A 21,655-nucleotide genomic window follows, 5' to 3' on the forward strand; every position below is an offset into this window, starting at 1 on the left:
TTCAATGCTTTGTTGGAGGAGAAAAAATTGTAAATGTGTTTTTTAATTGCAGCTGTCAAATACTGTTTAATAAGAATCTGTTTAATAATTGAATATAAGTTGTTGTTTTTTTTGCAAGCAAAGATATTTAATTTTAACACAAAAACCCTGCATTCACATGTAGAATAATTTGCATCCAGTTAATTGTTTGGGGATTTAAGTTGTCATTTGAATGCTTTGTATCAACTTTAGAATATACAATTGTTACTGAAGCGTACATGTCTACGTGTCTTGTTTAATTGCTGCTGTTGTCACGTTTGGCTCTGTTTATTAGCCAGGCCGCCAAAATCATGGTGCTGTGACGTCAAGGGGGCGTGGTTAAGTGCCAGAAGCGGAAATAAGACAATTCCGTGTTCAAATTAAAGTAGACGGAAGCCGTCGAGGGCGAGTGTTATGCCTGTATTTAATGAAAAAAAATATAAAATCAATTTATTTAATCAACACCATGTATTAAGTTGTGATGTATGTGAAAGATGGATTACTTAAATATGGCAAATTGCGTTTTTTGTGTAGTACTTTTATTTGATGTGCACGGAAGTTGCAAGCCAGCATTAATGTAGCCGAGTAGCCTACATTCGCAAGTAAGCTAGCTAGCTTCCTAGAAAATTAGGTCGACATTACATTGTCCCTTACAGTATTATTGTGGAAATGTAACGAGGCCGCTCGTCGAATCTATGGATTCAAGCGCACAGCCCCTCGTCGCAGTTTTATGGAGGGACGGCCGCGTTCATAAAAGGACACACACCGGCTGTTGCAACAAACTGTAGCTGGCTTACAGTAAGTTAGCTTGTGGCTATTGGAGTACAGACCACAGGCTAGGTTGGCAACCATTACTGAAGAGAAGACCGGCTGTGGATCTACTTGTGCCACCCGGTTACCATAACAGGTAAGGATTGTTCATTGCTATGTTATCAATACTTTAAAACTTTAAATGTCTACCATTTCTGTTGTTTCTTGTCCCTGTTAATGTAGAAACAAGGCAGCTAAGGTTAGAAACAAAGTTAGCCTCGCTCGCTAATAAAAATGTTATACCGAAGCTCTGTCATAGCGCGTTCCTAATTCAAAAATACACCCAATGTAATGCTTCGGAATGACAAGGCTGAAAAGTAGAACATAAACCGATTATTTGTTTGTGTTTTAAAACTGTAAATATGGCTGACTGTGTACTCTAGAAATAAGGACACGGGCTGCGGCGTTCTTCATTGTGATTGGCTGTTGGGTGATCAGTCACATTATCCGTCAAGCTGATTGGCTCAGAGCATTTGATGTTGTGACTACCCTGCGATTAGTGTTAAATAGTTTAGTGACACTTAACGAAAGTAATTCTCGTATAAAGAGTACGTGTTTGTGAAAACATATATCCTCAATATATATACAGAATATATATATATACAGATAGTTACATCCAGCCATTTTCTATAGCTTGTCCCCATTGAGTCATTAGAGAGGCAATGTTTCAAATTTTATTGTCTTGTTTTCTCTGATTATATCTACTCTATTGGGCAATACAAATGTAAAGGAATGTGATTGTGGTGTGTACAGTTGTTTGTCTATATGTGCCCTGTGATTGGCTGGCCACCAGTCCAGGGTGTACCCCGCCTCTCGCTCAACAGACAGCTGGGATAGGCTCCAGCATGCCTTGTGAGGATAAGCGGTACAGAAAATGGATGGATGGATGAATTTATATCGCCCGATTTGTACTTTAAATACCCATGCTCTGTATGCTCTATAATAATGTTGTGGTGGTTAATGACCAGGAGGCACGGTGTGATCGCTGGCCTATGAGGAAGCCACGCCGAAAAGGCCATGTGGCCCCAGGAAGTGGAGCGGATGCCGAAAAGTCCAAGACGACACCGGCCAGCGGTCGTGGCGGCGGGGGCGGTACCCGCCAGCGATCCCCGTCCCCTTACAGCCTCAAAGCGGCTCCAAGCAGAGAGACACTGAGCTACGCACAGGCCCAGAAGGTCGTGGAGGTGGAGCTTGAGGGTCGGCTTCACCGCATCTCTGTTTTAGAACCCTTGGTTGTCATAACAGAGGACGAGATGACGGCACAGGACATCAGCGAGTGCAACAGCAACAAGGAGAACAGTGAGCAGCCGTCGCCTCCCGTCAGCACGCCGCAGACTGTCAGCAAACCCGCCGCGTCATCACGTAGCCGTTGGAAAGACTCCAAATGTAAAACGCCTTTCAAGTCACCGCAAACGTCAAAGAACCACTGCGCCCGCGCTCAAACGCCAGAAAAACTGAATGCAACACACAATCACCTTACACCCCTCCCCGAGCCTTCCTTTCGTGTCGTGGAGACTTTCATCCCTGCCGAGACGCCTCCTCTGCCCACGGCGTACTACCGCTACATCGAACGCTCAACAGAAGAGCAGGAAGCTGTAGCGGAGTACGACATGGACGAAGAAGACACCGCTTGGCTGGAGATGGTCAACAATGGGCGGCGAGCGGACGGCTGCTCTCCGCTCTCCCCAGATGTCTTTGAGCTGCTGGTGGACCGCCTGGAGGACGAGTCATACCGGGAGGCACGGACCCGGGTGCCGTCTCAGAACATCGACGATGACGCCTTCTGCTGCGTGTGCCTGGACGACGAGTGCCTCAACAGCAACGTCATCCTCTTCTGTGACGCGTGCAACCTCGCCGTGCACCAGGAATGCTACGGCGTTCCCTACATCCCGGAGGGCCAGTGGCTGTGCCGCTGCTGCCTTCAGTCCCCACAGAAACCCACTGACTGCGTCCTGTGCCCCAACAGAGGCGGCGCCTTTAAGCAAACCAGCGACGGACGCTGGGCACATGTCGTCTGCGCTATATGGATCCCTGAAGTCTGTTTTGCTAATACGGTCTTTCTGGAGCCGGTGGAAGGAGTCAATAACATTCCCCCAGCACGCTGGAAGCTAACTTGCTACCTGTGTAAGCAGAAGGGCCGCGGGGCGTCCATCCAATGCCACAAGGCCAACTGCTACACGGCCTTCCACGTCACATGTGCGCAGCGCGCCGGCCTGTTCATGAAGATCGACCCGGTGCGAGAGACGAGTGTAAACGGGACTACTTTCTCCGTGAAGAAAACGGCGTTCTGCGAGACTCATTCGCCCGCCAGCCAGGACGCCACCTCCGATGAGGAGAACGAAGGACGTGTGGTGGGCAGCCGAGGGAGGGCCAGCCGAGGACGGAGCGCCTACACGGACGGGCCTGCTACGCCGAAGAAAGGCAGAAAATCCGAGGCGGACGGCAAGGCAGACAAAAAGAAAGGGAAGAAGGACACGGCGTCCACAACACTAAACACATCTTCTCCACAAGTCGTAGTGCCTGAAATACCCACAAGCAGGTACTTTATTCACATTTTAAGCTGGATATTGGATGGGAATCATACCTGAGAGTGTGGCATAAGTTTTTAATCTACCAGCACTTTTACAATTATGCTTTTTCCACTTTTCTGACCTATAAATGTAGTTAGAATGTTGTATTCTAGTGTTAAACCATGCCAAAGTTTCAGATAATGAGGTTTCAAAATGCAATGAAAAAAATGCTAAAGCTACACATATTGCGTTATGTTGAAAGCGGACATTTTTAAAAAGATAAATCGCCGTTTATGAAAAAAATGCTAAAAAAAAATGTATGCCGCTATGTTGAAAGCGGACATTTTTAAAAAGATAAATTGCCGTTTTTTTATCGACTCCTATACCATTTATTAACTCTGACAAAGTTTATGAAAAAAAATGCTAAAGCTACACATATGGCGCTATGTTGAAAGCGGACATTTTTAAAAAGTTATGAAAAAAATGCTAAAGCTACACATATGGCACTATGTTGAAAGCCGACATTTTTAAAATGATAAATGACCATTTATTATCCACTCCTATACCATTTATTAACTCCTACAAAGTTTATGAAAAAAATGCTAAAGCTACACATATGGCGCTATGTTGAAAGCGGACATTTTTTAAAAAAATGAATTGTCGTTTATTATTAACTCCTACGAAGTTTATGGAAGAAAAAATGCTAAAGCTACACATATGGCGCTATGTTGAAAGCGGACATTTTTTAAACGATAAATCGGCATTTATTATCCACTGCTATACCATTTATTAACTCTTACAAAGTTTATGAAAAAAAATGATAATGCTACACATATGGCGCTATGTTGAAAGCGGACATTTTTAAAGAGATAAATCACTGTTTATGAAAAAAATGCTAAAGATACACATATGCCGCTATGTTGAAAGCGGACATTTTTAAAAGATAAATCGCCGTTTTTTTATCGACTCCTATACCATTTATTAACTCCTACAAAGTTTCTGAAAAAAAATGCTAAAGCTACACATATGGCGCTATGTTGAAAGCGGACATTTTTAAAACGATAAATCGCTGTTTATGGAAAAAAATGCTAAAGCTACACATATGGCGCTATGTTGAAAGCGGACATTTTTAAAACGATAAATTGGCATTTATTATCAACTATACCATTTATTAACTCCTACAAAGTTTATGAAAAAAAATGCTAAAGCTACACATATGGCACTATGTTGAAAGCGGACATTTTAAAAAAGATAAATTGCCGTTCATGAAAAAAATGCTAAAGCTACACATATGGTGCTATGTTGAAATCGGACATTTTTAAAATGATAAATCGCCATTTATTATCAACTATACCATTTATTAACTCCTACAAAGTTTATGAAAAAAATGCTAAAGCTACACATATAGCGCTATGTTGAAAGCGGACATTTTTAAAAAGATAAATCGCCGTTTATTATCAACTCCTATACCATTTATTAACTCCTACAAAGTTTATGAAAAAAAATGCTAAAGCTACATATATGGCGCTGTGTTAAAAGCGGAAATTTTGAAAAAGATAAATCACCATTTATTGTCAACTCCTATACTATTTATTAACTCCTACAAAGTTTATGAAAAAAATGCTAAAGCTACACATATGGCGCTATGTTGAAAGCGGACATTTTTAAAAAGATAAATCGCCGTTTATTATTAACTCCTACAAAGTTTATGGAAGAAAAAATGCTAAAGCTACACATATGGTGCTATGTTGAAAGCGGACATTTTTAAAACGATAAATCGCCATTTATTATCAACTCCTATGCCATTTATTAACTCCTACAAAGTTTATGGAAAAAAAATGCTAAAGCGACACATATGGCGCTATGTTGAAAGCGGACATTTTTAAAACGATAAATCGCCATTTATTATCAAGTCCTATACCATTTATTAACAACTACAAACTTTCTGAATAAAATGCTAAAGCTACACATATGGCGCTATGTTGAAAGCGGACATTTTAAAAAAGATAAATCGCCGTTTATGAACAAAATGCTAAAGCTACACATATGGCGCTATGTTGAAAGCGGACATCTTTTAAATGATAAATCGCCATTTATTATCAACTCCTTTACCGTTTATTAACTCCTACAAAGTTAGCGGCACAAAGCGGAAGTCTTTCCTCACCTGTTAAGCTGTTAAGTGTACAATGGCATTTTACCAATCTCTCAGCTTGTATTGCTGGATTCTACACAGGTTGAACGCCATCAGCAAAGGTATCATTTTCCAAAAGAAGAACCAGTTCATACAGAGGCTGCATAGTTACTGGCTACTGAAGCGTCAGTCCCGCAACGGTGTGCCACTCGTCCGCCGTTTGCACTCAAACATCCAGTCCCAACGGAACACTGAACAGGTCAGCCCCAGGATTCACAGTTACATCTTTGAAGCTATTTTTCCACCCATGTTGCATTTTTATCTTTATTGTAATCATTTCCAGTAATTGGATTCATTTTATTGGGTAAATTTTATTTTTGGCAGCCGGAGGTGGATGAAAAAGTGTCTGCCGCCAGAGAAGCGCTGAGATATTGGCAGAAGCTTCGGCACGACTTAGAGAAGGCCAGACTGCTGGTGGAACTCATCCGTAAGAGGGAGAAACTCAAACGAGAACAGGTAACATGGAGCAAGGCTACTGTATATCGCCCGTATTATATTTTTCATCCATACTCAGAGGATGCCAAATAAGCCCCTCTACCTGCCCACATGCAAAACTTTAAATTATTATTATTATTATTTATTCAAAATTATATAAATTATTTGTGCAATTCACTGTTTACGCTGTACATTGTTGTTCATATTGATGTCATCTATTTATTCACCACATTATTATTATTATTATTATTATTTATTATACCGGAGCCTGGCAATGACATTTCGTTGGCTATCTATCTATCTATCTATCTATCTATCTATCTATCCATCTATCCATCTATCCATCCATCCATCCATCCATCCATCTTTTGTGAAGGTCAACTGGGAACTGTTATGTTTTTCTTTTTTTCTTTCTTTTTTTTCTTTCTTTCTTTTATTCTTTCTTTCTTTCTTTCTTTCTTTTGTGAAGGTCAACTGGGAGCTGTTATTTTTCTTTCTTTTTTTCTTTCTTTCATTCTTTCTTTGAAGGTCAACTGGGAACTGTTTTTTTCTTTCTTTCTTTCTCTATTTTTTCTTTTTCCTTCTTTTTCTTTCTTTTTCTTTTTTTCTTTCTTTTTCTTTCTTTCTTTCTTTCTTTCTTTCTCTCCCTCTTTTCTTTTTTCTTTCTCTTTCTTTTTTCTTTCTTTTCTTTCTTTCTCTCTTTCTCTCTTTCTCTATTTTCTTTTTTCTTTTTTTTCTTTCTTTCTTTTTCTTTTTCTCTCTTCTTCCTTTTTCTTTCTTTTTCTTTCTTTCTTTCTTTTGTGAAGGTCAACTGGGTCTTTCTTCCTTTCTTTCTTTCTTTTGTGAAGGTCAACTGGGTCTTTTTTTTTTCTTTCTTTCTTTTGTGAGTGTGTGGACTTGCTGGTGGGTTTTGGACCATTGACCTGCTGCAGAACCCCAAGTTGGTTTAGGCTTGAGGTCGCAAACAGCCGGCCAGACATTCTCCTTCAGGATTTTTTTATGAGTACATAGACAGCAGAATTTATGGTTCCATTTATCACAGAAAGTCTTCCAGGTCCTGAAGCAGCAAGACAGTCACACTACCACCACCATATTTTACTGTTGTTACTGTAGCAGTGGCACACAGTGAGAGGCCTTATGCTTATCCGACAGCGTTCTAAGAGACTTTTTGCCTCAGATTGATTGGGTAACGTCTACCTCTCTCTTACATGTTTTTGTACAATGGCAGATCAAAGTCCATCAGGCGGCTCTGGAGATGCAGCTGACCCCAATGCTGTTGTTACTTCGCTCAACCCTGGACCAATTGCAGGAGAAGGACACGGCCCAGATCTTTGCAGAGCCAGTCGACACCACGGAGGTCAGTCTTTCTAAAAGTTCCATCGTCAATTGTCCCTAAATGTAGAATTCAGTTTCAGGTGGGACTACGGGGTGCTTATTTTCGTCCTTGATGTCTTCTCCTCAGGTCCCAGACTACCTTGAGTTCATAAGCCAGCCCATGGATTTCTCCACCATGCGCTCAAAGCTCGAAAGTCACGCCTACCGCTGCGTGGCTGACCTGGATGCCGACTTCACCCTGATGGTGTCCAACTGCCTCCTGTACAACACCAAGGACACGGTCTTCCACCGGGCCGCACTACGCCTCCGGGATCTTGGGGGAGCCGTTTTGCGCCACGCACAGCGACAGGCCACCAGCACGGGCCTGGAGGCCAACTCAGGCATGCATCTGCCCGAGTCACCGCAGAAGCGGGAGTTTTACAGCTGTACATGGGAGGATGGTAAGAAGCAGGACTAACAGTGTACTTATATAACGTATTATGTATTGCATTTTATATATCATGTTGTATGTAGTGCACACTTTTATTTCAATTTTCTGTTGTCAGCATCTGTCAAGCATTACTGACTTATCTGTTTTGTCAGGAAACATGTTGTGCTTGAATTTGGTGCTCGTTTTATGATTCCCCCCCCCCATTTGTAATCAGCAATCTCAGTTCTGACATGGTTGCCCGAACAAATGGTGATGGCAGTCTTACATCCTTTTTTTCCACAATAATTGTAGACAGGGGGCTGCACGGCGGTCGAGTGGTTAGAGTGCAGACCTCACAGCTAGGAGACCCAGGTTCAATTCCACCCTCGGCCATCTCTGTGTGCGTGGGTTTTCTCCTCCCACATTCCAAAAACATGCTAGGTTAATTGGCGACTCCAAATTGTCCATAGGTATGAATGTGAGTGTGAATGGTTGTTTGTCTATATGTGCCCTGTGATTGGCCGGCCAACAGTCCAGGGTGTACAGCTGGGATAGGCTCCAGCACCCAAGCAACCCTTGTGAAGATAAGCGGCCGAAAATGATGGAAAATGCAATTATGGTAGTGCTGTTAAACAATTTTAAATCAGATTAATCAGTTTTCAAATTAATTAATTAATCATGATTAATCACCATTTGCAACTATATCTGAATTCTTTACTGATTTTTTTTAAAGGATAAATAATCTGTATGTCTATATGTGCCCTGTGATTGGCTGGCCACCAGTCCAGGGTGTACAGCTGGGATAGGCTCCAGCACCCCAGTGACCCTTGTGAGGATAAGTGGTAGAAAATGAATGAATTAATAATGCACACCATTATTGTAGTGCTGTTAAGCAATTTTAAATCAGATTAATCAGTTTTCCAAATGAATTAATTAATCATGATTAATCACCATTTGCAACTATATCTGAATTCTTTACTGATTTTTTTTTTTTAAAAGGATAAATAATCTATATGTCTATATGTGCCCTGTGATTGGCTGGCCACCAGTCCAGGGTGTAACCCGCCTCTCGCTCGAAGACAGCTGGGATAGGCTCCAGCACCCCCCGCGACCCTTGTGAGGAAAAGCGGTAGAAAATGAATGAATTGTAGACAGTTGTCCCATTGAAGGCTGATGATGTCTAATGTGTAGCCCCCTCCCCCCCCCCCCAACCTTTCAAATTTGACTGGCTTTAATTGTAATTCATGGAGTCTTGAATGGAAAATGTTGCTCATGCAAATTGTGCTTCCCTATCTAGTGGACAGCGTGCTGGACCCAGATAATCGTCTCCATATGAGCGTGGAGGAGCAGCTGAAGGAGCTTCTGGACAAGCTGGACTTTGTCAGCTCGATGCGTTGCAGTGGCGCTCGCACCCGTCGCATGCGCCTGCTCCGCCGCGAGATCAACAGCATTCGGTACCGGCAAGGGCAGCAGCATCGCTATGGTCTTCACAACGGGCGTGTCAAAGAAGACAGCACTGAAGAGGAGGAGGAGGAGGAGGAGGAGGATGACAAGGCAGATGTGGTCAAGACAGAAAATGGCCTTGCGTCCTTAGACAAAGGTGAGTGATGTCATAAGTTGTTGTTTCCGGAAAAAACATACCTACTGTATTTCCCAGACCTGAGTAAACCCCTCACATTTCAGTTATCATTTTTACGACAGTAAATCTTGTCATTAAAGGGGACCTATGATGCATGTGTACTCTTGTTTTAAAAGATGCCAACATTTCAGATAATGACGTTTGCGCATTTGGAAGTGAGCCCCTGAAAGAAGTTTGGGATGGCTCAAAACGCTGTGTTCCGGAGGGCGTTGCAAAGCTGTTCCTTTTGTGATGTCACAGAGGAGCGGGCTTTCTTATGGGTGTGGCTGTAGGCACTCGCCGCTCTCCCGTAAGCGCTGCTTCCCCTTCCCTACCCTCTTGTTTACAATTCCTAAAGACACCACCAGATCAGATGGAGTTCCTGATTCCCTACCAGAAAAAGAAATACATTTTAATCTGTAAACGGCATTTAGGCTAGTATGGACTAGCCGACAAACTTGCTAAACCCCGATGCCTTTCCAATGTTACTTGGTCGTGTGGAAGAGTCACAAGATCAAACCGGAAGTCCTTCTAAACACTCAGAAGTGTGACCAACCACAGTGGAGCTAGCCGTTTTCACCGGAAGCACGAAAGCCAAAGAAATACAGCTGAATAGGTGCAGATTCTGAAAGAGCTAGAAAGCTTTGTGTGCTGGTTAGCTCAACTCAATACAAAGGGCCAAAAAAATGAGCATAATGGGTCCCCTTTTAAGAAAGTAAAACTTCAGAGTACTCACAGCGAAAAAAAATATTAAAATATATAAAATATTAAAAAAAATATATATATATAAAAAATATATAAAAATCAAAAACAAAAATAGCAATTTCTGGTCTACTCACTTGATTACTCATTTTCAGTGGATAGTAAATCTATACTGCTATACAAGCTGTACACAAGTATGTCAACGTTTACTTTCTATAGTACTATACTGTCCGTTGAGATATAATACAATTCTTTCTGAAATGTGAGGTGTTTTTTTTGTCAAGATGCTGTATACATGTTACGTCTCCTTTTCCTTTTCAACCCAGTTCTTTTCAATGAGACCAGTTGTGAACATGAGCTAACGGAACATTGTCCTTAGGTAATTGAGCCAGGGTCCCCCCCACGCACCAACCCAAACCACCCCACTGTCTCCAGTCTAGTAAGTAGGGGTCCACAGAGTCTGGTTAGCCATGGCTGCCTCACAACTCCTCTCTCCCAAAGTGCACTCTGCTCACCTTTTTTACACATAAATCCCATGGACTCACCACTCCATTTGGCCATGTCATATCATCCCACTTCCGACTCCCAGGATTGTCCCCTCGGGACAGTCTTGTGCTCGTCTTAGAAGAGGGCCGGTGGTTGGACGGATACTTTTTGTAGCGTCATTTAAATCGTGTCCTGGTACCATGTACAGTTGTGAGAGCATTGTATATTCTTCACTCGTGTCCGAATTGTGTGTGCACATACCAGTAGAATGCAGTGGAACCTCTACAGTCTAGCACCTGTTAGTTGGATGGGATTCGGAATTAGTGCCCGTTAGGGGAATAATAGACCACCCCCCAAAATAAAAATATAGATTTGACATGCCTCAGTGAGAATCAAAAGCATCCATTCTAGAGGTGTGTTTTTTCTATGATGCCATTCTAAATGGGGAGAGGAAAGGTGTGATGATGGCCATAGATTAGGAAATGGCATCTACAATCCCCTTTTTTATTTATTTATATTTTATTTATTTATTTATTTATTTTTAGATATTTTATTACAAACTTCAATTGAGGAAAACAATAACAATATAAGCAGAATTACAGGAACATGAAAGTGCAATTCTGTAGAACAATATCAATATCAATAAAAAAATTATTTTTTTTAATTCAATTTTTTGAATATCAGCTTCAGTGATTCATATAATATTTTGGCATCGACAATCCTTTCTTTTAATTTTTTTAATTTTTAATTTGTATTTATTTTTAATTTTTTTAAAGATATTTTATTACAAACTTCAATTGTACAAAACAATAACAATATAAGCAGAATTACAGGAACATAAAAGTGCAATTCTACAGAACAGTATTAACATAAATTAAAAAAAAAATACCAAAGAAAGGAATGTGCGATTGAAAATAAGTAAATAACAACAAAATTAAAAATAGAAAACATGTCACTTAAGCTTGTTCTTCATATGAATTGTTTTTAGAACGTTCTCTAATGTATGAAAGGTTTTCAGTGCTTTTCTGTTTTTTAATATCAGCTTCAGTTTTTCATATATTTTGGCATCTACAATCCTTTTTTTTATTTTTTGTATTTTTAATTTAAATTTTTATTCATTTTTATTTATTTCTATTTATTTTTTTAGATATTTTATTACAAACTTCAATTGTACAAAACAATAACAATATAAGCAGAATTACAGGAACATAAAAGTGCAATTCTACAGAACAATATTAACATAAATTTAAAAAAAAAATACCAAAGAAAGGAATATGCGATTGAAAATAAGAACAACAAAATTAAAAATAGAAAACATGTCACTTAAGCTTGTTCTTCATATGAATTGTTTTTAGAACATTCTCCAATGTATGAAAGGGTTTCAGTGCTTTTCCGTTTTTTAATATGAGCTTCAGTGATTCGTATAATATTTTGGCATCTACAATCCTTTTTTTAATTTTTTATATTTTAATTTTATTTTTTTTCAATTTTTTTAAAGATATTTTATTACAAACTTCAATTGTACAAAACAATAACAATATAAGCAGACTTACAGGAAAATAAAAGTGCAATTCTACAGAACTAAATCAACATTAATAAAAAAGATAAATACCAAAGAAAGGAATGTGCGAGGGATATTGCTTGAAAATAAGAACAACAAAATTAAAAATAGAAAACATGTCACTTAAGCTTGTTCTTCATATGAATTATTACGATGCATACAAACGAGTGGGACAGCATTTATATCACCGAGTCTTCCCTGCAATGATCCAGTATCGTGTATCCATCTGATAACATAGACTCCAGAAGCCACTGGTTACCTGCACACAACAAAGGTGCCTCCTTCACAGATAATTTATTTCTTACGGGAAAAAACTGGTTTGATGTTGAAAGTGTTTGACGTTCGAGGTTCCAGTGCACCCCAAGTTTTTTGTTTTTCCAATTTTGGATGACAGAGAAGACCCCATTCTCCAGTGTGACTCGGACTACCACCACATCACACCACATACTCAGTGGCCATGTTGGTTTTTAAATGCACACACAGTTACACTTTTATTTCATTTTTTTTCCCACCATTCTTTCAGAAGACATCAAACCCGCCTCTCCCCCGACACTGGAACCTACCGGGCCGGCACCCCCTCCCCGGCTTGGAGACGCACCCCTGGAGCCTCCCACACTTCGTCCCATCACGAAGCAGCCCCCGCTACACACTAGCTGGCTCTGCAAACGGCTAAAGTTGGAGGACGACAACAACGCCGCAGAGGATATTGTTTGCACTAAAACCCAAGAGGCGTCGCCGTCATCGCCGCCGAGTTTGCACAGCGACGGGTCGGCGGTGGGTAACGGGCTGTCGGATCATTGCACCCCCACGCGGCCCGTCACCGGCGGGGTTGGACGACGGACGTCTGTGTTGTTCAAAAAGGCAAAAAATGGCGCCAAGCTGTCGAAAGAACGAGACGGTCCTTTGTCCAATGGGAATGCAGCACAGGACGACAGTTCGAGCGCCTCCCTCAGCTCACCCGACACCCCCTCGACTACACCTTTGTCCACGCCCACCAAAACCCCTCAGAAAGCCATAGCACCACCCTGCCTAAACGACCAATGGAGCGCTGGTCAGGATATGAGCTCAGACGGAGAGCCTGACAGAATGCCAAATAATAAATCTGGTAACAAGTGTTTTTTTTTTATTATTATTATTATATTTTATTATATATATATTTTTTATAAGTTTATTTTGTTGTCTTGTGTTCACTAATGATGTAGGTGAGATGTTGTTTTTCACTATTGAGCTACTGTGTCAACATTACGTCACAGTTTCACCCAAAAATCATGCTAGTTTATTCTACTTACTGAAGAAAAGCTAAATAACTTGTATGATGGCGGCCATTTTTTTTAGACTTTTGGTCAAAAACTACAACTCTGAATTGTTGAATTACCACTCTACTCTCTTCTGTTTGGTTTCCTTTCAGGACTGACCAACGGCTTCGACAAGCACAAAGATGACTGCGGGTCCGATCGAGACGACGTCCCCTGCCCGGTGCTCCGCAAAGAAATGTAAGCTCGTGTTATGTTGAATAGTGTTCCTGTTGTCATTTAGGTGTAAGAATTTAACTAATTAAGATATGATGTCTTATATAGACATGGTGTCTCACCACCCAAACGAAGCCTCGGGAAGCCCGCTCTATCCAAAGTTCCCTTCCTGGACATCGTTAATGGAGACGCCGACTACACAGGTAGGTTTTACCGTATTTTCTGGACTATAAGTCACACTTTTTTTATAGTTTGGCTGTTCCTGTGACATATAAATGAAAAAAGTGTTTGTTACATAAACACTGGACATCTTTTCTGTTTGTTTATTTTTTGTGTAGCTGAATAACCATTGTGTTAGCATCTCTTACAGATATGCTATTCAGCCTGTTCTATATTCTTTTATTGTTGTTAGAACTTGCCCTCCAAGATGACGTAATGTCGATTTTGGTTAAGTAGTTTGTAAAATAAATTACCCGCAAAAAATGCGACTTATGTATTTTTTTTTTTTCTACCCAATTATGCATTTTTAGCCTTGTGCGACTTATGTATGTTTTTTTTCTACCCAATGATGCATTTTTGGCCTTGTGCGACTCATACTCCAGTGCGACTTGTTTTTTTTTACCTAATAATGCATTTTTGGCATTGTGCGACTTATACTCCAGTGCGACTTATGTATGTTTTTTTCTACCTAATGATGCATTTTGGCCTTGTGTGACTTATGTATGTTTTTTTTCTACCTAATGATGCATTTTGGCCATGTGCAACTCATACTCCAGTGCGACTTATGTATGTTTTTTCTACCTAATGATGCATTTTGGCCTTGTGTGACTTATGTATGTTTTTTTTCTACCTAATGATGCATTTTGGCCATGTGCAACTCATACTCCAGTGCGACTTATGTATGTTTTTTCTACCTAATGATGCATTTTGGCCTTGTGTGACTTATGTATGTTTTTTTTCTACCTAATGATGCATTTTTGGCCTTGTGCGACTTATACTCCAGTGCGACTTACGTATGTTTTTTTCTACCTAATGATGCATTTTTGGCCTTGTGTGACTCATACTCCAGTGTGACTTATGTATGTTTTTTTCTACCTAATGATGCATTTTTGGCCTTGTGCGACTTATGTTTTTTTTCCTACCTAATGATGCATTTTTGGCTTTGTGCGACTTATACTCCAGTGCGACTTACGTATGTTTTTTTTTCTACCTAATGATGCATTTTGGGCCTTGTGCGACTCATACTCCAGTGTGACTTATGTATGTTTTTTTCTACCTAATGATGCATTTTTGGCCTTGTGCGACTCATACTCCAGTGCGACTTATGTATGTTTTTTCTACCTAATGATGCATTTTGGCCTTGTGTGACTTATGTATGTTTTTTTCTACCTAATGATGCATTTTGGCCATGTGCAACTCATACTCCAGTGCGACTTATGTATGTTTTTTTTCTACCTAATGATGCATTTTTGGCCTTGTGCGACTTATGTATGTTTTTTTTTTCTACCTAATGATGCATTTTTGGCCTTATGCGACTTGTGTTTTTTTCTACCTAATGATGCATTTTGGCGTTGTGCGACTTATGTATGTTTTTTTTTCTACCCAATGGTGCATTTTTGGTCTTGTGCGACTTATACTCCAGTGCGACTTATGTATGTTTTTTTTCTACCTAATGATGCATTTTTGGCCTTGTGCGACTTATACTCCAGTGCGACTTATGTGGTACTTTTCCTCTCCTCTCTCATCTTAGATTTGACATGACATGACTGTACTTTATTATTACTTCTAGGTAACGGCAGCCATACATCAGAGGATGAGACAGAGCTTGAACCCCTGGATCTGGTTTGGGCCAAATGTCGTGGATATCCCTCCTACCCAGCCCTGGTATTGTTGTGTTTAGCTCCTTATTTCTTTTCAACCACAAGCATCAGACTCCTCCACGTGTCACGCTGACGTGTATGAGTTTGTTCCAGATCATCGACCCGGAGATGCCGGAGGAGGGCTTGCTGCTCAACGGGGTGCCCATCCCTGTCCCCCCGAAAGACGTCCTTCGCCTGGGGGACCAGAGGCAGGAGGAGACCAGCCAGAGGCTCTACCTGGTGCTCTTCTTTGATAACAAGCGCACATGGTCAGTCACTTAATAATCATTCATTCATTTAAATGGGGGGTGAGAGGCGGGGTACACCCTGGACTGGTGGCCAGCCAATCACAGGGCACATATAGACAAACAACCATTCACACTCACATTCATACCTATGGACAATTTGGAGTCGCCAATTAACCTAGCATGTTTTTGGAATGTGGGAGGAAACCGGAGTACCCGGGGAAAACGCACGCCCGCAAACTCAACACAGAGATGCCCAAGGGTGGAATTGAACTCTGCTCTCCTAGCTGTGAGGCCTGCGCACCAACCTAACTCAGTCGCCATGCAGCCCTTATAATAATAATAATAATCATGTTTGTAATTGGGTTGCACGGCGTACGAGTGATTAGAGCGCAGACCTCACAGCTACGAGACAAGGGTTCAATTCCACCTTCTGCCATCTCTGTGTGGAGTTTACATGTTTTCTCCGGGTACTCCGGTTTCCTCCCACATTCCAAAAACATGCTAGGTTAATTGGCGACTCCAAATTGTCCATAGGTATGAATGTGAGTGTGAATGGTTGTTTGTCTATATGTGCCCTGTGATTGGCTGGCCACCAGTCCAGAGTATACCCCGCCTCTCGCCTGAAGACAGCTGGGATAGGCTCCAGCGACCCTTGTGGGGATAAGTGGTAGAAAATGAATGTTTTTAATTGCTTTATACAGCTTTGATGGTTTTTATTTAAATTAAATAAAAATGATAGATTAATACCATCATATATAGTTATAGTTTAGTTTTTAGTTATCTCTTTTTCCATTTTTATGGAATTGTACACAAATACTCTACCACTAGGTCTCACATTTCTTCTTCCTTCCTGTCCCGCCCACCCACCCACCCTCTAGGCAGTGGCTCCCCCGTGACAAGCTGACACCTCTGGGGGCCGACGACACAGCCGACAAGCTGCGCATCATGGAGGGCCGCAAACCCAGCATCCGCAAGTCCGTGCAGGTGGCCTTCGACCGGGCCATGATCCACCAGAGCAGAGTCAGCCACAGCCAAGGCTTTGTCACCTCCAACTTCCTGTAGACCCCTTCCAAAAAAGTGTCTGCCCCCACCCCCAAACCTACACCCTGTTATCCTGGGTATGCTGACATGCAAGTGAGTCCAAACGTATGTGTGTGTGTGTGTGTGTGTATGATGCTGACCTGCCAAGAAGCCGCAAGAGACGAGAAATTGAAATATTTATGAAATTGCAGAGGACCTATGAACGGATCACTGCCATCTTTGATACAATAGTTTTTTATCACATTTTAATCTTTTACAGATACACTTGTACAGTACAAAGGTACACGTTGTGTACATTATGTGTGTATGACAAATCTCATTTTATGTTGCTATTTTTCTTTTTAAATGCGTTTTTCAATCAGGCCAATTAGGCAACGTTATGCTGTTTATATTGTGTGTGTGTATATATATATATATATATATGTACACACACTACACATGCGTTTGTTTATTAATGATGAAATTATCTCTTTTTTGATACAAAGAGAAATAATTTATTTATGGAGGACGGAGCTTATAGAAATAAATTTATATTGGTAAAAAGCAAGAATTTTAAATTGTATATTTAAAAAAAATTGTGAGACTTTTAATAAGAAATGAAAAAGAAACACATTTTAACAAGCAAAGTTATACATTTTAGTTATTTTTAACAAGACCCCCCCCCACCCCACCCATTGCTCCACCCTGACCAGCTATTTATTAAAAGCTATCATAAACATACACCTTTTTATAAGCTTATGTGCCACTTGCATATTTTAAACTCACCAAATACTTTTGTTGGAATCGATTACTTCCTCGCGGGGGAAATAAATGCTCTATTAAAACATTTTGGAATATGGAACATTGGCTTTTTTCCACATTTTTATGAATGAAAGTGTTATTTTTTTGTATTACTATGAATGTGCAATGCAAGGTTCTGATTCAACTACGACCTCTGGTGGTTGTGAGCGGTATTGCAATGCTTAGAGGTCAAATAATGAGTCTTAATGAGTTCTCACCTGTTAAAAAAAATCATAATTATGAAGTAAGGAGGCTTGTATTACTACTGTTTACTAGTATATTTGCTGATGTATTATTAAATTGTATATTACTGCCATGTTGTGGTAGGAACACCTTTTTGGGGTGATTTATTTGTAATAAATTTGTAAAGTGATTTATACTGCTTTCAGTCCCTAAAAGTAACATAAAGTGTGCAGTTATTGGCATTGCGTGCGCTGTAGTGCACATCAATGGCCACACGGTGGTGCTCCTCTATCAGGTTCTACCATTTGATCGACTCAGAAGAAGGTAGTCGTGACACAGGGTCCGAAGCTCCGTTAGACGACCCAGGAGGCGACCAAACCTCTGCGGGCCCCCGCCTCCTCCCACCGCTCCGGCTGCAGCACGGGTCCCACATACACATGACAGCAGATCCAGGACCAGTTCCTGCATTTGGTCCACGTAGCTGGCCGCTAGCAAGGATGCACGGTCTGCAGGATGGGAACACAGAAGAACCAGTGACGGCAGATGAGGTGTTTTTTTTTTTTTTTTTTTACACACATATCTCTGTCCTGGCTGCTCAGTACAACATGGAGTACAGAATGAAATGTGAGTTGTGTTTTTAGGTGTCTGGTCTTCAACTGCGTGTCATCAAACAGGATCGATGATCATGTGACTACTGCACTTACTCTTCATTTCCTGCTCTACATGACTATACGTATTATTAATTATAATAATTACCTGAGCAAAGCAGAGCGGTGGCACCCAGCAGGGCGTATTCGGCCTCGCTCACCTGCAGCGCCACCATGCTGTGGCAGAAGTTAAGCACAGGGTTCAGGAGATCCTTGCTGCTTCCTGTACACATAAACTAGTCTTTACTGGCGATGCTGATACTATCCAACTCTCAATTTCCAATATCAGATATTCCGATACCAATATATCTAAAAAATGACATATTTTCTGTATACAACATTTCTTATAGGGACTCACCTGACGATATGTCCTTTGAGCAGGCGTGTCTCATCCAATTATGTGTTGCTGTTTTGTTAAAAGGCTGCAATGCTGATCAGAGAGATAACTTTAAAGTCACGTCAGGTATGTGATAGGCTGTTGTCGGACACGTGTGCCCTCACCTGGACTGTTCCTGGTCGGATGCTTGCTGCAGAAGTTCTGTGCTGAGAGCAGGAACATGAGGTCCAGTGAAGATGCTGACAAGAGTGCGCGTTGGTCTGACACATCCAACAGGTCAAAACCTGGATGGGGATTACAAGGAGTTAATGGGATGCATTAAGGGGGGGGGATCTCAACACTGAGGACCATTCATACGCATCTCAAACGGCAGAAAATGCCCGAGTTTGAGGTGATTTTTGAAAAAAACGTAAGGGGTTAGTATGTCGTTTTTTTCAATTTTTTCAACTTGCTGAAAATGCACTTTTCTGGTCAAAAACACAGCGGAAACCTCACACACACTCAACAGGGGGCCCAGAAGAGCCCAAAAATGGCATAAAATGCCAAAGTTTGAGGGTGTCGATTTTTGAAAAAAACGTAAGGGGTTAGTATGTCGTTTTTTTCAATTTATTCAACTTGCTGAAAATGCACTTTTCTGGTCAAAAAGACAGCGGAAACCTCACACACACTCAACAGGGGGCCCAGAAGAGCCCAAAAATGGCATAAAATGCCAAAGTTTGAGGGTGTCAATTTTTGAAAAAAAACGTAAGGGGTTAGTATGTCGTTTTTTTCAATTTTTTCAACTTGCTGAAAATGCACTTTTCTGGTCAAAAAGACAGCGGAAACCTCACACACACTCAACAGGGGGCCCAGAAGAGCCCAAAAATGGCATAAAATGCCAGTATTGAATTTTGTGATTTTTGAAAAAAACGTAAGGGGTTAGTATGTCGTTTTTTTCAATTTTTTCAACTTGCTGAAATTGCACTTTTCTGGTCAAAAACACAGCGGAAACCTCACACACACTCAACAGGGGGCCCAGAAGAGCCCAAAAATGGCATAAAATGCCAAAGTTTGAGGGTGTCAATTTTTGAAAAAAAACGTAAGGGGTTAGTATGTCGTTTTTTTCAATTTTTTCAACTTGCTGAAAATGCACTTTTCTGGTCAAAAAGACAGCGGAAACCTCACACACACTCAACAGGGGGCCCAGAAGAGCCCAAAAATGGCATAAAATGCCAGTATTAAATTTTGTGATTTTTGAAAAAAACGTAAGGGGTTAGTATGTCGTTTTTTGTCATTTTTTTCAACTTGCTGAAAATGAACTTTTCTGGTCAAAAAAAAACAGCTGAAACCTCACACACACTCAACAGGGGCCTCAGCAGCATCTAAAAATGGCATAAAATGCCAGTATTAAATTTTGTGATTTTTGAAAAAAACGTAAGGGGTTAGTATGTCGTTTTTTTCAATTTTTTCAACTTGCTGAAATTGCACTTTTCTGGTCAAAAAGACAGCGGAAACCTCACACACACTCAACAGGGGGCCCAGAAGAGCCCAAAAATGGCATAAAATGCCAAAGTTTGAGGGTGTCGATTTTTGAAAAAAACGTAAGGGGTTAGTATGTCGTTTTTTTCAATTTTTTCAACTTGCTGAAAATGCACTTTTCTGGTCAAAAAGACAGCGGAAACCTCACACACACTCAACAGGGGGCCCAGAAGAGCCCAAAAATGGCATAAAATGCCAAAGTTTGAGGGTGTCAATTTTTGAAAAAAAACGTAAGGGGTTAGTATGTCGTTTTTTTCAATTTTTTCAACTTGCTGAAAATGCATTTTTCTGGTCAAAAAGACAGCGGAAACCTCACACACACTCAACAGGGGGCCCAGAAGAGCCCAAAAATGGCATAAAATGCCAAAGTTTGAGGGTGTCGATTTTTGAAAAAAACGTAAGGGGTTAGTATGTCGTTTTTTTCAATTTATTCAACTTGCTGAAAATGCACTTTTCTGGTCAAAAAGACAGCGGAAACCTCACACACACTCAACAGGGGGCCCAGAAGAGCCCAAAAATGGCATAAAATGCCAAAGTTTGAGGGTGTCAATTTTTGAAAAAAAACGTAAGGGGTTAGTATGTCGTTTTTTTCAATTTTTTCAACTTGCTGAAAATGCACTTTTCTGGTCAAAAAGACAGCGGAAACCTCACACACACTCAACAGGGGGCCCAGAAGAGCCCAAAAATGGCATAAAATGCCAGTATTGAATTTTGTGATTTTTGAAAAAAACGTAAGGGGTTAGTATGTCGTTTTTTTCAATTTTTTCAACTTGCTGAAATTGCACTTTTCTGGTCAAAAACACAGCGGAAACCTCACACACACTCAACAGGGGGCCCAGAAGAGCCCAAAAATGGCATAAAATGCCAAAGTTTGAGGGTGTCAATTTTTGAAAAAAAACGTAAGGGGTTAGTATGTCGTTTTTTTCAATTTTTTCAACTTGCTGAAAATGCACTTTTCTGGTCAAAAAGACAGCGGAAACCTCACACACACTCAACAGGGGGCCCAGAAGAGCCCAAAAATGGCATAAAATGCCAAAGTTTGAGGGTGTCAATTTTTGAAAAAAAACGTAAGGGGTTAGTATGTCGTTTTTTTCAATTTTTTCAACTTGCTGAAAATGCACTTTTCTGGTCAAAAAGACAGCGGAAACCTCACACACACTCAACAGGGGGCCCAGAAGAGCCCAAAAATGGCATAAAATGCCAGTATTGAATTTTGTGATTTTTGAAAAAAACGTAAGGGGTTAGTATGTCGTTTTTTTCAATTTTTTCAACTTGCTGAAATTGCACTTTTCTGGTCAAAAACACAGCGGAAACCTCACACACACTCAACAGGGGGCCCAGAAGAGCCCAAAAATGGCATAAAATGCCAAAGTTTGAGGGTGTCAATTTTTGAAAAAAAACGTAAGGGGTTAGTATGTCGTTTTTTTCAATTTTTTCAACTTGCTGAAACTGCACTTTTCTGGTCAAAAAGACAGCGGAAACCTCACACACACTCAAC

The 21,655-nt window shown here is 40.7% G+C and overlaps 2 protein-coding genes across 4 annotated transcripts in view; one reads left to right on the plus strand and one right to left on the minus strand.

The window, feature by feature from the left end:
• Positions 1-17,533, plus strand: brpf3b (bromodomain and PHD finger containing, 3b). Of its 2 annotated transcripts, none has more exons than XM_058085784.2 (13): positions 1-925; positions 1,797-3,367; positions 5,572-5,728; positions 5,854-5,985; positions 7,193-7,321; positions 7,427-7,739; positions 9,006-9,308; positions 12,599-13,180; positions 13,484-13,568; positions 13,653-13,747; positions 15,334-15,428; positions 15,518-15,672; positions 16,530-17,533. In XM_058085784.2, exons 2-13 carry the CDS (start codon positions 1,821-1,823, stop codon positions 16,711-16,713), a joined length of 3,777 nt encoding a protein of 1,258 aa, XP_057941767.2. In that variant the 5' UTR covers positions 1-925; positions 1,797-1,820; the 3' UTR covers positions 16,714-17,533. The 2 variants fall into 2 exon arrangements, with proteins under 2 accessions (XP_057941767.2, XP_078654225.1); XM_078798099.1 differs by having other exon boundaries at positions 12,602-13,180.
• Positions 16,750-21,655, minus strand: part of nr1h5 (nuclear receptor subfamily 1, group H, member 5) — a 16,126-nt gene continuing 11,220 nt past the window's right edge. The window contains exons 8-11 of one of the 2 annotated variants that reach the window (XM_058085793.2): positions 18,804-18,923; positions 18,661-18,732; positions 18,412-18,525; positions 16,750-18,161 (exon numbers count right to left, since the gene is read on the minus strand). In XM_058085793.2, coding sequence (XP_057941776.2) covers positions 17,947-18,161; positions 18,412-18,525; positions 18,661-18,732; positions 18,804-18,923 — 521 coding nt within the window. In that variant the 3' untranslated portion in view covers positions 16,750-17,946. The remainder of the gene's footprint in view (positions 18,162-18,411; positions 18,526-18,660; positions 18,733-18,803; positions 18,924-21,655) is intronic. The other variant, XM_058085791.2, reaches the window with a different exon arrangement.

This window comes from Doryrhamphus excisus, linkage group LG17 (genome assembly GCF_037039965.1).
Source record: "Doryrhamphus excisus strain RoL-2023G ecotype Guam linkage group LG17, RoL_Dexc_Guam_v1.1, whole genome shotgun sequence".
In the NCBI taxonomy this organism is placed as follows: Eukaryota; Metazoa; Chordata; class Actinopteri; order Syngnathiformes; family Syngnathidae; genus Doryrhamphus; species Doryrhamphus excisus.